At 39.8% G+C, this 15,412-nt stretch overlaps 1 protein-coding gene across 2 annotated transcripts in view; it reads left to right on the top strand.

Moving 5' to 3' along the window:
- The window catches only part of RPS16 (ribosomal protein S16), a 30,235-nt gene extending 18,349 nt beyond the window's left edge, over window positions 1-11,886 (top strand). Inside the window, exons 1-6 of one of the 2 annotated variants that reach the window (XM_066183307.1) lie at window positions 8,117-8,211; window positions 8,289-8,344; window positions 9,038-9,139; window positions 9,836-9,932; window positions 11,503-11,550; window positions 11,688-11,886. In XM_066183307.1, the coding sequence (XP_066039404.1) occupies window positions 8,297-8,344; window positions 9,038-9,139; window positions 9,836-9,932; window positions 11,503-11,550; window positions 11,688-11,833 (441 nt within the window). In that variant the 5' untranslated portion in view covers window positions 8,117-8,211; window positions 8,289-8,296 and the 3' untranslated portion in view covers window positions 11,834-11,886. Of the gene's footprint in view, window positions 1-8,116; window positions 8,212-8,288; window positions 8,345-9,037; window positions 9,140-9,835; window positions 9,933-11,502; window positions 11,551-11,687 lie in introns of those variants that run through there. The other variant, XM_066183308.1, reaches the window with a different exon arrangement.
- The last annotated feature ends 3,526 nt before the right edge of the window (window positions 11,887-15,412 follow it).

Genomic DNA, 15,412 nt, shown 5'->3' on the forward strand with positions numbered 1-15,412 from the left:
TTGTAACCAATCAATAAAGGCACTGAATGAAATTGTTAAATTAAAACTGCAGATCCTGATGCTGAAGGCAAGGACTGTGCATGTTCAATCACAACCATAGGTTAGTTTGTTTAAGTCTTTGTATTCAGAGGATTTGATCACTGCATAGAGGAAATTCATGCATGCACAGCCTGAGATCACACAGAGACGGTCTTTCTTTTTGCGCAAATGATGGTTTGACTTTTGTGCTGTTGAAAGGCAAATAGCTGTCAAGATTATGACATACAAATAACTGCAGAATATTTTATTCAAAATGATAAATCACTGTATGACATTTTAGTATTTTATTAAAGCACTATTAATATTATTTCTGTTACATATGAACTGTACTAATGACATATCAAAAATTAATACAATACAGAAAATTTCAAGTTTTCTATGGTCTTAGTGAAAAAAGTATAAACACCAAGTACATTCAAATTGAACATCAAAAGATCTGAAACTAGATGCTGTCTATGGATTAAAAAATATTTCATCACCTCAATATGAAGAGGCAAAAATATATAATTACCATTAAACAGATTTTGGGATGACGGAAGATTGTGAAAAATTTTGTTGGTGGCTTACCTATCTAAAATGCTTCTGACCATGGAATGGAATTAGATGGTAAAGATTACATGGGACCTTTTTTTCAAAATACTTTAACTTCTAAAATAAACAACTAGCAACTGAGCCCTGAATGCATAATAAACAGACTTGAAGAGCTTTTAACCCCAATCTTAAAAAAAAAAAAAAAAGGAAAAGTGCTTTTATAAGAATAACTAAGAATAACTAAGAATAACAGTTCAGAGCATCTTTAAATCCAATGGAATACATTTTTTAAATCCTTAATACCCTGATGTATTTGTCCCAAGCACAACCCTGGTGTGTCTGTGAGATACTCAACCTGTTACCTTTTAAAGCCCCCAAATCATGGAATTGGTAGAACAGAAAGGTTTATTCTCCTTGATACAGACAGCATGCGAGATGGAAAAGAAATATTCCAAAGATTTCAAATGATAATGAACAGAAGTTCTAATTACAAAAGGTAGAGGTACTTCAAAAAGCTTAATCTAACTAACTTTCAATTAGATATAAATAATGAATTTATGTCATTCTGCAAACAGAACTGAGGCTCCTAAGTTACCTAAAGGCTGAGGTTTTGGATTCCTTGTAGAATTAGGCATCTAAATCTCCTATACATTTTAAAAACATTTTTGAAATCTGACATTCATTTCCAATCTAACCACTGATTTTTATGCACTACAAAACCACCAGATTTTGTATTTCTATACTTACATTACTCTCCAAACTCCTTAATTTGATAAGACTTTGTAAGCTTGCATCAACAGTGTCTTTCATGTGTAAAACCAGAGGTACCAACCATAAAATCATGGAATGATCTATGTCAGAAAGGACACTTTAAGATTGAGTCCAACTATAAACCCAATACTGCCAAATCCAATGCTAAAACATTTCCCAAGTACCACATCTACACCCCTTCGAAATACCTCCAGGGACTGTGGCTCTGCCACTTCCCTGGGCAGCCTGTTCCAGGGCCCAATCACCCTCTGGGTGAAAAACCTTCTAATGTCCAACCTAAACCTCCCCTGACACAACTTCAGGTCATTCCTTCAGGTACTGAAGGAACAATGGACTACTGGATGAGACTTTATTTGTATGAATGTTCCAGTCCATCACAGACATATATAATTCTTTTACTTTGTGTGTGAAACCTTCTCTAGAAGAACAAAGTACCTTACAAAATGTGAACTTTGTCTTCATAAATAAAAGCATCTGGTTTGCTGTCTAACCATCTGGATTTGTCTAAAGTTTATAGTCTCCTGAGTGTTATTCACAGGCCCACATATGATCAAGCCTCCACAGACATTTTTATTTGGTAAAAGCTTTCCCACAGCCCTTCATTTTTTCTATCTGTTTTTGATCTTGTAAAAAAATGTCACTTTAATACGTGTGTTGTAATACTGCATGTGTTTGTGTTTCTGTGAACTGTGCAGATCTCCTAGTGTGTAGATATTATGGGCTAGATTCTCTTGGGAACAGTGGAGGAATGAACTACAGAAGAGCCATTTGGAGATACCAGACTCTATAACCTCTTTTCTGTCGTCCCTGAACAAAGGGCTAGGTGAGGGTAGATAGATTACTTTAAAATGCATCAACTATTAACATGTAACAAGGCATTGAGAATTGTTTAAGTTCAAGAGCTACAGCTGGTAATCGGTAACAACCACTTTGTCAATCCCACACCAGACAGGTATTCTGCTATTTGCCAATTCCATGATTCCTGACAGCATGCAGCATCCAGATAACCTAGCTGTGTTCGGCTCTGTATGAATAAAATGCGTTATTGTTTTCCCTTAATTCTACAAGCTGAACAGTCACTACATTTCTGCTTGCTCTCTCTGTTTCATAAACACAAGATTTTCCATCCGGAGCCCTTACAAAGCCTTGCCAAAAGGGTTCATTCTCCTTTAGAGTTCAACTGCTCAAGTTTCTGAAGAAAATGTCTCAGTTCTCTGGTAGGTCAGTAAGTACACAGCAGTTCAGGAGCTCTGATGCTTCTGCCTAATCTGCTCTCTTACCACAGGCAATGGAAAATGTTTAACTTGAAACAACAAACATTCAAAATCAGAAACAGAAATTACCTCAGTAGATATAAATATAACTTCACAGAAGCTCATCTCTTTCTGCTCTAAACCATGTTTGATGTTTCAGCAAAGTAAGTGTGTGCATATTTAAGTATTTTTCTGCTTTTCTTTTTATCTACCAGAAGTCAGCAACTTTCTGAATGTGTTACATCAAATGTGTGATTTAAGGAGAAGTGCAGACCCATGGATCATGGAGTGCAGTATTGTATTTGCAATCTGAACATAATTAGGCCAACTGGAGTAAAAAGCCTGTATTTTAAGTGTCTATTTTACTAACAGGTGTCTATTTCTATGGTCACTCTTCCTCATACTTCTTTAATACAAGAAAGTAGAAAGGATCCAAATAGCCCTGCAGAAGTTAAGACCCAGGTCTTCTCTTTCTGCAGAAGAGTTGAGAGAGGGCAGCTGGATCCCACTGGACCCTGCTGTGTTTAGTTTCTAAAAATGGGAACTAAACTGAGAAGCAGCCTCCAGGGGCAGCAAAATACAGCAGGAAGCTTGGAGATGCCGTTCTGTTCTAAAAAAATAAATTGTTGATTCTATTTACTTCTTTGCTTATTAGTGTAGCTTGGAGGTACTGGGTTGTTGCCAGGTCAGCTTCTTGCAGCTTTGATTCCTGTTGACATACAAAAGTGTGAGTGTGTGAGCTCACGCACACACACTTAAAAGCAGCTTCTGTGAATGCAGAGAATAGTTTTAAGTAATTCTAATTTGCTGTCAATAGATTTCACTAAACCCCTGTATGCTGCAAGAGAGATTGACCTGCACATTGCAAGTCTAAATTCTAGATAATTAAATTCTAGCCTTTAATATACAGACAGATTCTAAAATGAGCCATAACTTTCTGGCTGGAAAGTTAGTATGTTAACTGATTATACAAACTTCCAGTCATTGTAAATAGGATGCACATCGCAAATTTAAGTCACAACTATTTTCAGATTTCAGCAACAAGGCAGGTAACAGAGCTGAAACAATGAGCCTTAATCTTGGTCTGTATGTTCAGACACAAGATGAGCTTTGTATTTCTATTGTTCATTGTACTGAAAGAGCTAGCCTATTCATTCAAAATGAAAGTCAAGACAATCATTAATTGTGATTTTTCCGAAGTAGCAATGCTAAGCCTGGTCCTAACTAAACTATTGTACTGCTAATTATTTACATGCATTGAATTTCAGTGTGAATGAGCCTATCACAGTGCGAATTTCTTCATTAGAAATCGCCTCATGTTTTCAATCTCAATGCGACATTAACATTTTTAACCTGAAAATGGGAGTCAGTATTCACACCAATCAGGATAACCCATATCCTTAAGTTCCAGAGCCTATGCTACAGAGCTTCATCAGAGCAGGATAATTAAACCAAAAATTTTGCTTTAGATTTTAAATATATTTTTAGGAAAAAATATTTATTGCTATGAAAATCTTGTGTGATCCATATTTGTTTTCAGAACACATTTCCAAGAGCTGGGAAGATTTGTTTTCTGGCATGCATCAAACATTTTTCCATTGGCCACAGCATTCTTGCACTAATTGAATTTAGAAAACTTTTCAGCTGCTGCCTGGATGAATATGATCTGTGAAAAGCAAGCCTCAGAAATAATGGGATCCATTAGCTAATTACACTTTATCATCAAACATGCATCAGTTACAAACTGTAATATGAGAATTATATTCTGGTATCCCAGACCTTTCAGATTATAAGATCTGCCATCAAAAAGGAATGTCAGTATCTTCTTTCTCGAAATACTTCATAATTCCTAGTGAAGGAATCTACTAATTTTCAAAAGATACAAAACTGTGCAAGACCAACTTTGCCTTCTGAAGAGATGATTTTGCTGTCTGAAGTAAAAACTTCAGAGAATTTGCTTTGTTTATCATGCATAAAATCCGACAAATCTGTTCCCTGGTTAAAATTATCCACTCTGCTAAAAAACCACACAAAATCCTACAAAGTACCATCAGCTGCAAATTGGGACATTTTGGTAGAAGGCGTGGATCTTTTAAAATGTGATTGTGGACTGTGTAGAAGGCTGTTTCTTTGTATTTCCCTTAAATGTTCCTTTACTTTCACAATAATTTTATTTCCTATGACAATATATGTAGAAGTAACTTATTGTATTTTCCCATAGCTCTCACCTTTCTATTAATGCTTCAGATAATTTATGAGGGAGATGTATTATCTCACAATTTCTCCCATTATTTTTCCACTGAGAGCATTTTCTCTCCTTTTTAAACAGGAGGAAATTTAGAATCACATTACAGCTGGCCTTGTTAACATATTGACCTTGACTCTTTGTTGCCTTACACCCTTGGCAGCTACATAATTCAGTGCAAAGCAGAAGCTAAAATGCCGTCCTCTTTGAATGTTTACCTTCTGAACTTCTGTGTGAATTTGATTTCAAAGATGACAAGATCTGAGCGGAGAACCGATATTATGATTTCACATGGAAGTCCAGACACTTGCTGTTTTAAATTCCAAACTACATAAAATCCCAGAAAAAACAAACCCCACGCAAGCATGTGAGTCACAAAAATCTTCAATATATTTGACTACTGTGTTGCCAAATAAATTGTGATCATTCAAGTAACAAATACGTATAAATTTAAAATTCATGGGTTGCACTGCATCAGCCTGACAGTCTTGTTGGGCAGTGGACTGACACACAGGTTTTGTACTGCAGTTTTCCATATGCTCCACACTGTCAAGTTTCCGGAGAAAGATTCAGTGCCGCTCTCCTCAGCCCAACTCCTTGGCTCTGCTCAGCTCACCTTTGTCCACCTCCTGCCACTCCCTTCCAGCCCTCCTCCCTGTGGAGCCATGTTATATACACAAGGTTTGTGCTCCTGTCACACAGTGAATAAACAACTGGAGATGTTGTCAGAGACATTCCTTACGGTGCTACATCCTGCCGCCATACCCTCACTGTTTCCAGAAAACTGGGAGAGCAGCACTGCATGAGGCTGGTCTGAGGGGGATGAGCAGGTCACAGCAGCTCACATCACAGCCTGCAATGAGGTCAAAGCAGCCCTAGTGGAGGAGGTCAGCTCGTGAGACTCTCAATCCCTTAAAGCCTCACTAAATGCCCATGTAAAAGATTTGGTAGTTGTAAGAATCTCATTGCTACAAAGATACATAGCACATCATCCGTTAGTAGAATGCGGAATAACTGCAAAATAAAGTACTTACATTTGAGTAAAATCCAAATAGTTTTCCTTCTACTAGAAAATAATAAAATGCCCTATCTCTAGATGAGTCCAAACCTGCCAGCTTTTTAATGAGATGCTCTTTCTGCTAAGAGTGGTTTACCAGCAAACATGCTCTAATTTCTCTGCATCTGATTATTCCCTATACAAGTCCTCACACTGGTGCAAAATCAGGTTAAAAAAAAAAAAAAAGCCACCAAACAAATGCCTTACATTCCACTGGTGCAATTATTTCACAAATAAAAAGGAAGTGAACACAAGAGTTTGTAGATGGTGCTCGGAGATCCTTACCATGTATTCCTTTTGAAATCTGAGATATGTTACCACTTTGAAGTACTCTGTGCTCAGTAAAACTAAATAGGGATATTGTTAGTGCTGGGACCTTTTGTAAAAGTATAGTATATTGCCTGAGGGATTTAATTTCCATTCTGTAATATTTTTTTTTTGCTTGTTTTGTGCTATTCATGTTCCAATTAACTCTTACAATGTTACAGCCTACAACCTCTTAGCTCTTATTCCCGTTTTTATGCTAGAAAGCAAAAGGAACAGGCAGCACAAAGCCTTTAACCTTATCTTCCAGGCAAACTTATCACCATATGTTAGTTATTGTGTTCTTTTGGTAATAGAAGGCAGAAAGACACATTTATGTCGGCATATCCCTGGTTTTCACACAGGCTTTGCTAGGATAATTGTTTTCAGTTCCAGAAAGAGCATGCAGCAGATGAACATCCAAATGAGGATGAATTTTAAAGGACCTAAGAAAGCATGGTCCCAAAATGTAAGTTTTACACATTTTAAAAATACCTATTTAATGGTATATTTCCTATTAAAATACAGGTCTTCAGTAGATTATGCCCACATAGAAAACAGATTTAGAGTTGCTTTCTTTAAAATTCCCTGGACACCCAACAAAACTGAATTACTAATGGCCTCACCTTTGGGTTGATCATAAGTCTTAGCTGAAACTTTTTGTCTAACTGGGTTAATTAGGTATTATGTTTTCTCTTTTTCACCTAAATAAAGGTTTTATAATGTCTTAATATTTCAGCTCCTGCAGCTGCTTTCATTGCGCAAATTAAAGTTCTCTCTTATGCTGAGCCACCTATTTTCACCAAATCTGTAGAACCTAAATTGGTTCTGAAATTTCCACTCATCTCCAAGAACTGAAACTGGCCAACAAAGAGGTGACCATTCCCCTTCCTTCGATGATAGGCAAAGACTGGATGATAGACTCGTGTGACTGCATAAACACTGTTCCTTAGGAAACGGCCTTAAAAAAATAAATCACTTCTTGGATCACATGTTAAAGCTTTTTACAATTGAGGGTTTGAGATGTGCTAAATCTCACACGTTCTGCACAGTCCTATTCACTTGAACAGAACTAATCACTCAAATTGCATAAAGCCAAGTGCTTGTTTAAATCCTCACATGACTGATGACTAATGTTCAGTATTCAAAATCCTGTCCAAAGACAAAGGAACTGATTGTTTCATTTGAGCAGTCAACTTTCCAATTCACCATAGTAATTTAAATGTCTTGTCAGTTAAAATGTCTAAGAAGAGTAACCTCACTTCATAAACAGATTCTCCTTTTATCCTTCTAGAAAACTTTGCATGCTAAATACTACCGCATTGGAAGTAAAATATTTTCAGTCTGAAAGTGACTTAAATTCCATGCTTTACGACAAGATATTAAACAAGAAAAAAAAAACAAACCAACGGAGACAGAAGATAAATTTGATGGGGTTCCCCGAGTGCACTAAATCTAAAGAGAACTCTGAGCTGATCTTAAATGTAACCATTACTGAGTATTTAAGTGGGTATAAGGCATTGTCTGAATATGTGTCAGTGTACAGTACTAAAAAGTACTAGAAGCGAATTTAATGCTTCATCTTCTACGGTTTACCAGAGTACAAAATTATAAAAGCTACGGAGTTCGTATCGTTGCATCTCAAGGAGGTTGAAAAAGCGACTGGGAACCTATCGGGCACGGCATCATTTTGTGGTCTTTACAGCAGAACCCCGCCTAGGTTCTGCCCTGTGGAGTCAGCCCTCAGTGGAGGAAGCCTCCGGCAGCCGGCGCGGCCTCCTGCAGCCGGCGCGGCCTCCATCGCCGCCATCGCGCAGCCGCACAAGACCAACGCTGCTCCGCGCCGGGGCCGGCCAGCGGGGCCCCGCGCTGCCGCAAAGCGCGCCGGGCAGCCCGGAGTGCTCTCTGTCGCGCTGCCGGAAGTGATGGCGTTGTGCTTTGCGGCGCGGCGCCCCTGATCCGAGGCCGGGAAGCCCCGCGCGGCCTTTTCGCGGAGCCGCCGCCGAGGACGGGTGGGTGCCGGGGCGCTGCGGCCGCGCCGCCTGCTCCCCCGCCCGCCCGCGCTCACGCCGTTCCCTCTCTCTTGCAGGAGCAGCCATGCCGGCCAAGGGCCCCCTGCAGAGCGTCCAGGTCTTCGGACGAAAGGTGAGGCGCGGGCATGGCGGCCTGCGCCATTTGCTCCTCGCTCCCGGGCTGGGCCGCGCCTTGGGGCCGTTCGCGCTCGGTGTGTGGCGGCCGCAGCTCCTCGCCGGGGCCGTGCGGCGGGGCCGGGCCGCGGGAGGCCGGCGGGCTGAGTCCCGCGGGCAGCCCACGTGCCCCGCTCCGTGCCCCCCGGAGCGCGCCGTGTCCCTGGGCCGCTGCGGGGCGGTGGGGAAAGGGTTTGCTCCCGTCGGGAGTGGGTCTGGGCGGCCTCTCCCCGGAGTCTTCGGGATTGTCGCCCCAATCCACAGCGGCCCGGCATACCATTGCCGGTGTCCATGGACCGCGTTGTGAGGTTGTGGCGGAAAGGTAAAGTTGGCCGGAATGCAGCGTCTCGAATAATTCATGGTACCAATCTCTTGTGAGAAAATGAGCCACAAAACGACGGTATTGTAGAACGGAGAGATCTTTCCTTCCTATGCAACTGAATCTTGTAACTATAAATCAGGTACTGAAACTTTTATTAAGATTCTGTTTTAGTATTGTGATTATACCTGGAGGTGTAGGGAGAGATACTGTTTCGTTTAGTGCATAATGTTAGTCGGAGGCATAAGACTAAGACTGCTCGACTGTTAAATTGAAGTTCCTGCTGCTTGTACAAAAATGAAACGCTGTGTTAATACACATTTGGATTTTTAGAAAACTGCAACGGCTGTTGCCCACTGCAAGAGAGGGAATGGCCTCATTAAAGTTAATGGAAGACCTCTGGAAATGATTGAGCCCAGAACTCTGCAGTACAAAGTAAGCATCCACCTGACCTCTGCTCTGCTTACCCTTTATATGTGTAATTGCTTCACACTGGAGACAAGTGGCTTGTCCTACTGAAAGTACCAAATTTTTGGCTGTTAACCTAAAGTAGAGATGCTGTCATGAAAATTTAGTAAGTTGCACCTCTGTGAAGGGGGGTTTTGCTTAATAGGTTTCAGTTAATGTGAAGTATTTTCTATACTTCCTATCCACTTTATAAACTGAAATGGGTGGCTTAGAGCCCTCATTTTTAAAAGGTGGTTTAGAACTTTACACAGTAGCTGCTGAACAATGCTGACAAAATCTGAAACTGTCTAGATAACTATAAAGTACAATAAATAATGAAGAAGACTGCCTATAAGTTACTTTGAGTCTTCAATTTTAATGAACTTATTTTTGTATGTAGTTGTGGCATTCTTGTTAAACTATTCTCTGTTCTTAATTCCCATGTAGCTGTGCTTTGCTATTAAGATACTTGAAACTTAAATAAACCAAAGACTTCAGTAAATGTGTCTTATGACAGTGCAAGTAGATATCAGAGAACTCTGCAGGAGATGTCCTTGTCCAGGGTGTGTGCTTTTAAAATCGAGGCTCCATTTTTCAGAAGATTCAGTAACATCACGTTTGATAAAGCTGCTACAAGCTCTGGTCCTTACTACAAATGAATTCTCTTTGTGTTTCGTTTCCCAGCTGCTTGAACCTGTCCTCCTCCTGGGGAAGGAGCGGTTTGCTGGTGTTGACATCAGAGTCCGTGTGAAGGGTGGTGGCCACGTAGCACAGATCTATGGTGAGGGTTTTGGTGGAATTTATGTTGTGGGCTGCAATGGGTAAAGCCTCTGTGGTGAGTTGACACTGGCTGGATGTCCAGTACCCACCAAGCTGCTGGATCACTCTTCTTATCTTGATGGGGAGGGGGGAGAAAATAACATGGAAGAACTTTGTCAAGATGAAGGCAGATAAATAAAGCTAAAACAAAGACTGTGCACTGAATCAAGGGAAAACAGAAGGCTTCCATCAGCAGGCAGTGTTCAGCCACTTCCCGGGAAGTGGGGCCTTAATACCTATAGCAGTTGTTCTTCCTTTGCTTTTACTGCTGAGCAGACATCCTCTGATGTGGAATATCCCCTCTGGTCAGTTGGATATCAGCTGTTCTGGCTGTGTTTGCTCCAAGATCTTACCCACTCCCAGCCTAATGCTGATGGAGATATGTTGTAGGCACAGCCTTGGTGCTGTCCAAGCACTGCTCAGCTGGAGCCAGAACACAAACCAGATGAGAACTGTCATGGGAAAATCATCTCAGCCAGACCCAATGCGGCCACGTATTTAAGAGGCTTAAATTTGGAATAGTGACTTGCCAGACTGTTCTTTCCCCACTGTGCAGATGCAGTTTTTCATAAGGGCATGTTGATTACATTTTATGTGCAAAGCTGTAACAGAATAAGCTGAGTGAAGCAAAATGAAGTTTTGAAATCCAAGGGAACTACCTTTACATTGTGCAGTGACAGAATAGTTCAAATGCAACTTAAGCACGAGGATTTTTGGAGGGGTTTAGCTTTAGAAATTATATCCTTAGTTGTATATTTCCATGTTGTTTAGAAGCATCTTTCCAGTATGAGCAAAGCGAGTCAGTTTTCCCTTTGCAGAGAAGGCTGGGACTATATTTGCATTAGCTGTTGATAAAAGTTCATCTTAAAAAAGATTTCTTCTGCTCTTAATGTGAATGTAGTTAGTGAAGTGGAGCTGAGGCTGCATAAAAAGCAGTGGCAAATTTTAGGCCCAAACTCAATACCATTTGTTTTTTAGAACATTAATATTTTCATCAGAATCCTGATGTTAGTATTTTGACAGATAAGTGTAACAACATCCTGACAGTTACTCCCATCCTCCTGGTTTAAGTTCTGGTTACTGTTACTGTGCTGGTTTTTTCGTATTGCTATGTTCTAGCACTCAGACCATCCTGTTGTCCTTTTTGCCTCCTTAGTCTTTCAACACACAATCACTTTTATCTTTGTTGAGAAGTGTAGGAATTTCAGAGTACTGTATTCCTGAAGAGTTTGAAAGTTGACTGCTTGTAGGTAGAAGATGAACTTCCATTAGTATTTGGGAGAGAAGGTGTTCAGACAGCCCTTGCACAATTTCTTGGCAGGCTGGCAGCTGTCAAATCAACAAATAAACTGTGGGTGTTCTTAAGATTTGCCAAAGTAAGGGTCACGTGGAGTGTGTGGGAGGGGCTATTAAGGAGAGAAAGGACAATTTGGCAGTGAACAAAATAGCACATTTCTCAGATAACTGGCATTTTGTGTTTAAATCTTAAATGGATTTGCAGTCCTTATTAATCTTTTGTATTATTTTAACAGCTATCCGTCAAGCTATTTCCAAAGCTTTGGTGGCTTACTATCAAAAATGTGAGTAACTTTGATTGTTTTATTAGCTTTAAGTGGAAATCTATGGCTTTTGGTTGTTTTATTGCAAAAAGCATTAATTTGGATTTGTTCCATGTGAGACTGCTTAAATTAAAGTTTTTATTTTTTTTTTTAAACAGATGTTGACGAAGCTTCCAAGAAAGAGATCAAGGATATTCTAATCCAGTATGATAGGACTCTGCTTGTTGCAGATCCTCGCCGTTGTGAATCCAAGAAATTTGGGGGACCTGGTGCTCGTGCTCGCTACCAGAAGTCTTACCGCTAAAATTGGTCTCTAATCATGTGGCAGTAAATAAATAGAAAGAATTTGATAATTTTCATGTTTCTATATTGCCTTTTCTTGGGTGGGTTAAATAGATTTTTTCACTGTGTTTTAAGATTGATACACAAAGGGATTTGTATTACAGTAGAACCAGAGGGGTTGATGGCAGTTCTTTTTTTATCCTTTCATAGTAATTCTGGATAGGTAGGGTTCTCGGAGTAAAGAACATCTTTCTTCTGTTGAGGAGTGTGTGGTTATCCAAACATCAAGAAGGCTCACATCCTGGATTTTGCAGGCACATGCAACAACACCGTGGTTCATGGATAATTTCAGTTTTTACCTTTCTGGTAGTTAATGTTGTCAAAACCAAAGTAATTAAGGGGCCAGGGAAGGGAAGTTTGTTGAACTCTTGTATTACCAGATAAAGCAGAGACAAAGTCTTGGAGTGGTACATCTAAATGTGTGAAACTTGAAATACTGAAATACATTATTTTGTAAAAATCAAGGATTTTGTGTTTCAAGATAGGTGTGAGTGATTAATCCTTCAGCCACATGTTCACACAGTACAAGCCCGAAGGAGTAACTCCTATGTTATGCGCTAGGTGAGGCAATTTGAAAACCTTGGAAGAAGAAGGGGTGAAAAAGTGAGTTGGAAAGTAATTTTCAAAAATTTGGCTGCAGGATGTGTGTATCAAATGTAGGAGAAGTTTCAGTTTCTGTCCATTTACCCAGGGACAAAAAGTAAATTCTGAGTAAATGTGGGATGGGGCCAACAAGAGTCTTACAAAGATTCATTCTGTTCTTTGGAAGAGATAAAAGTTATAGAGTGAGGCTGTGGGTACAAGCTGACCAGCTGGTGTGAGTACAGCCCTGAGCTGTTGTTTCTTGTGTTGTAAACCAGTTTGGGGTGAAACTGGAAGAAATACTGGAGACTAAGATGCTGAGAGCCCAGCTACTGCTATATTGCTCTCCAAGCCTGGTATTTTAATGTCTCTGCTTGTATGGCACTACTGCAATTGTCATAGGGGCACCTTGGTGCTTTAGATTTTTGTTGGGCTTTCTCTTAGCATGTTATCCTCATTGACTTAATGGGAGTTTTTTTCAGTGTACTCAGTCAACAGAAACCAGGTTCCCTTGTGTGTTGGAGAATTGGAAAGAATGGTAAAACCCACCCTTTCACTCTAGTTTAATAAAACAGGTGCTTGCAGCTTTTTATTAATGTTGAGCATTTGTCATGAGGTCGGCTTATTCAGTAGAAGGGTATTAAAGGTATACTCACAGTTACTCAAGAGTTAAGTGTGCACCAACGAAATTCCTTCTAAAAAAGGAATTCTGTATCCATCTCCCCATTTTAGCTGTCGGTTTCTGCCATGAAATAACTGCCTTCCGTGGTTTGAATAGAAGTGCAGTGCTTGTATTAAAACCTCATGCTCCTGTTGAAGGGAAGGGGACTGTTGCATGTTCTATCACCAATTTACATACCAGGATTATTTGGTTTTACACGAAGCAAATGGAATATTCCATCCCAGACTTGGCAAAAGGCATGGTCTGCTTTCCTCAGTCCCCCTTTCCTGCAGGAAAGCTCTCTAAGCTCTTGGGCTGATGAAAACATGCTCAGCCTCCTGGCTTGGTTTTCCAAGGAAAAGATGCTATGCAGTGCTAACTTTTGAGTTTGATCGCTTGAATTCCTATGAGTTTTGTGAAAACTTGTGTCTTGATGTTAATTAGCTTCAGCTGAGGGAAAATAAAGTCTCTAGTTGTTTGGCTGCGTGACTGAAAAGCAATGCTCACTTACTGCTTAGGAAATGCTTCCTGGCCTGCCAGTTGGCACATACATACTCTATGCTGTGGCTTGTCCAAAACTGATTCTTGTCTGGCTGTTAGATCTGTGGGATGGAGGGGAAAAGAGATAATGCAAAGTTGTGGTGGTGTGAGACTTAATGAGGCAGGGGGAGATGAGGCAGTAACCTTAGGGGTGGATTTCTCAGTTCTGAGGAAGCCTGATGGATCTATATTTCTGCTCAAAGAACAGCTTGTAACAATTGGGGATTATTGTTTTGCTGTTCTTTTGTGGAACTGCTGAAAATAAAACTTGCATTGCTACTAATATATTCAGAGATGATATCTGCATGTCATTTCTTCAACCAGAAGACTCTTAACTTAATAAAAATGCTTTCTGAACTGAACTCTGATCCTATAAAAATGCCCCATTAGTCCTGCAGAGTGATGTCATTAACACACGCTTGCTCTCTAAATGAGAAATGTTTGTAGAATTGGGCTGCTGTCTGCCTGGATAGCTGAAGATTTTTATTCTGAGAGGTTGCTTACTGATCACCCACTAGAGGGCTTAACTTCATTGGGAAACTGTAACCACTGTAAAGTTTGGAGGTGTTGGTAAAAATGTCTCCTTTCCTCATGTCCTGATTCTGCAGGGATGGTAATCAAGCACTTGTCATTGAGCATCCACCCTGGCCAGAGAAACATATCCCCAGAGAAACAGTAAAAATTTGATCTTCAAACCATTAGGAAGATTCTTGAGCAGCTGGGGAGATTGTTCTCAGAAAAGAGGAAATGCCCCTAACGTCGTATCGTCCAGCTCTTTCATTAGTTTCACCAATGCTAATCCTTAGCAAGGTCATCTGTGCACAACAAAATGCGGCCTCACTTGAATTCTTCATTGAAAATACTATGTTTTGTTAACAATGCCGGTGGACCCACTTTCAAACCAGGGTGAGCTTGTGCCCATGGCACATAAGGCAGTTACTTCCTTATCCATTGTTTATAATCTTCATGAACATTGTGACCTGTATATAAATTTAAGTCTTCTCAAATGTTACGTTGGAAATTTTGGAGAAAATTTATTTTGACTTCAATGTACAAATATATTACCACTGAAATGTTTAGATTTTATTTTTGAAGAAAAAAATCTGTAACTTAAAAAGTAACACTGGCATTTTAAAGTGTGGACAAGTGTGTTCTGTATTGTGCTTGTTTTCTTATAAAAGCAATTATTTTCTAGTGCATTTTTTTCTGTTCGAATTTTTCAGAAGTGCCAGTCTGGGACTATTTTAATACTTGTGTAGATAATATGTGTTGTTGCCTTGATTTAATTTGATTTAATTTTTTTAATCTCTTTCTTAATATAGTCTTCTGAGTTACAGTTCAGAGTACTTGGCTGAATAATTCTTTTTCCTTAGCTGACGTCCTTAATGTGCTTGGGACTTTGCTGTTTCCTACCTTGCCTTGGGCTGAGATGTCTAAACTTCATGGAGCCTATTGCTGTAACTCTTACAAAGTTCCTTTGCAGCTAATAAGGCTTGGCCTATTTTTAAATATTAGAAGCTAAACAACTGTGAGATACTACATATACCAATTTTGCTATAGAAAAATTGTTAAAAAAAAAAACAAACCCAAACCAAACAAAACTCACACAAAAGCTATTTTGGATAGCTTTTTTTCCTGTTAAACCAGAAGAGTTCACTTCTGTTAATATTACATTAATTTTGTTGTGAAACTGCCTATGAAACATGGTGAGAAATACAGTCTTGAGAAAGGGAGGAATCCCAGATCAGATTTCTCAAA

The sequence above is a fragment of the Chamaea fasciata genome, unplaced genomic scaffold (assembly GCF_029207755.1).
Source record: "Chamaea fasciata isolate MVZ Bird 193981 ecotype frontalis unplaced genomic scaffold, bChaFas1.0.hap1 SCAF_5, whole genome shotgun sequence".
NCBI classification, from domain to species: domain Eukaryota; kingdom Metazoa; phylum Chordata; class Aves; order Passeriformes; family Sylviidae; genus Chamaea; species Chamaea fasciata.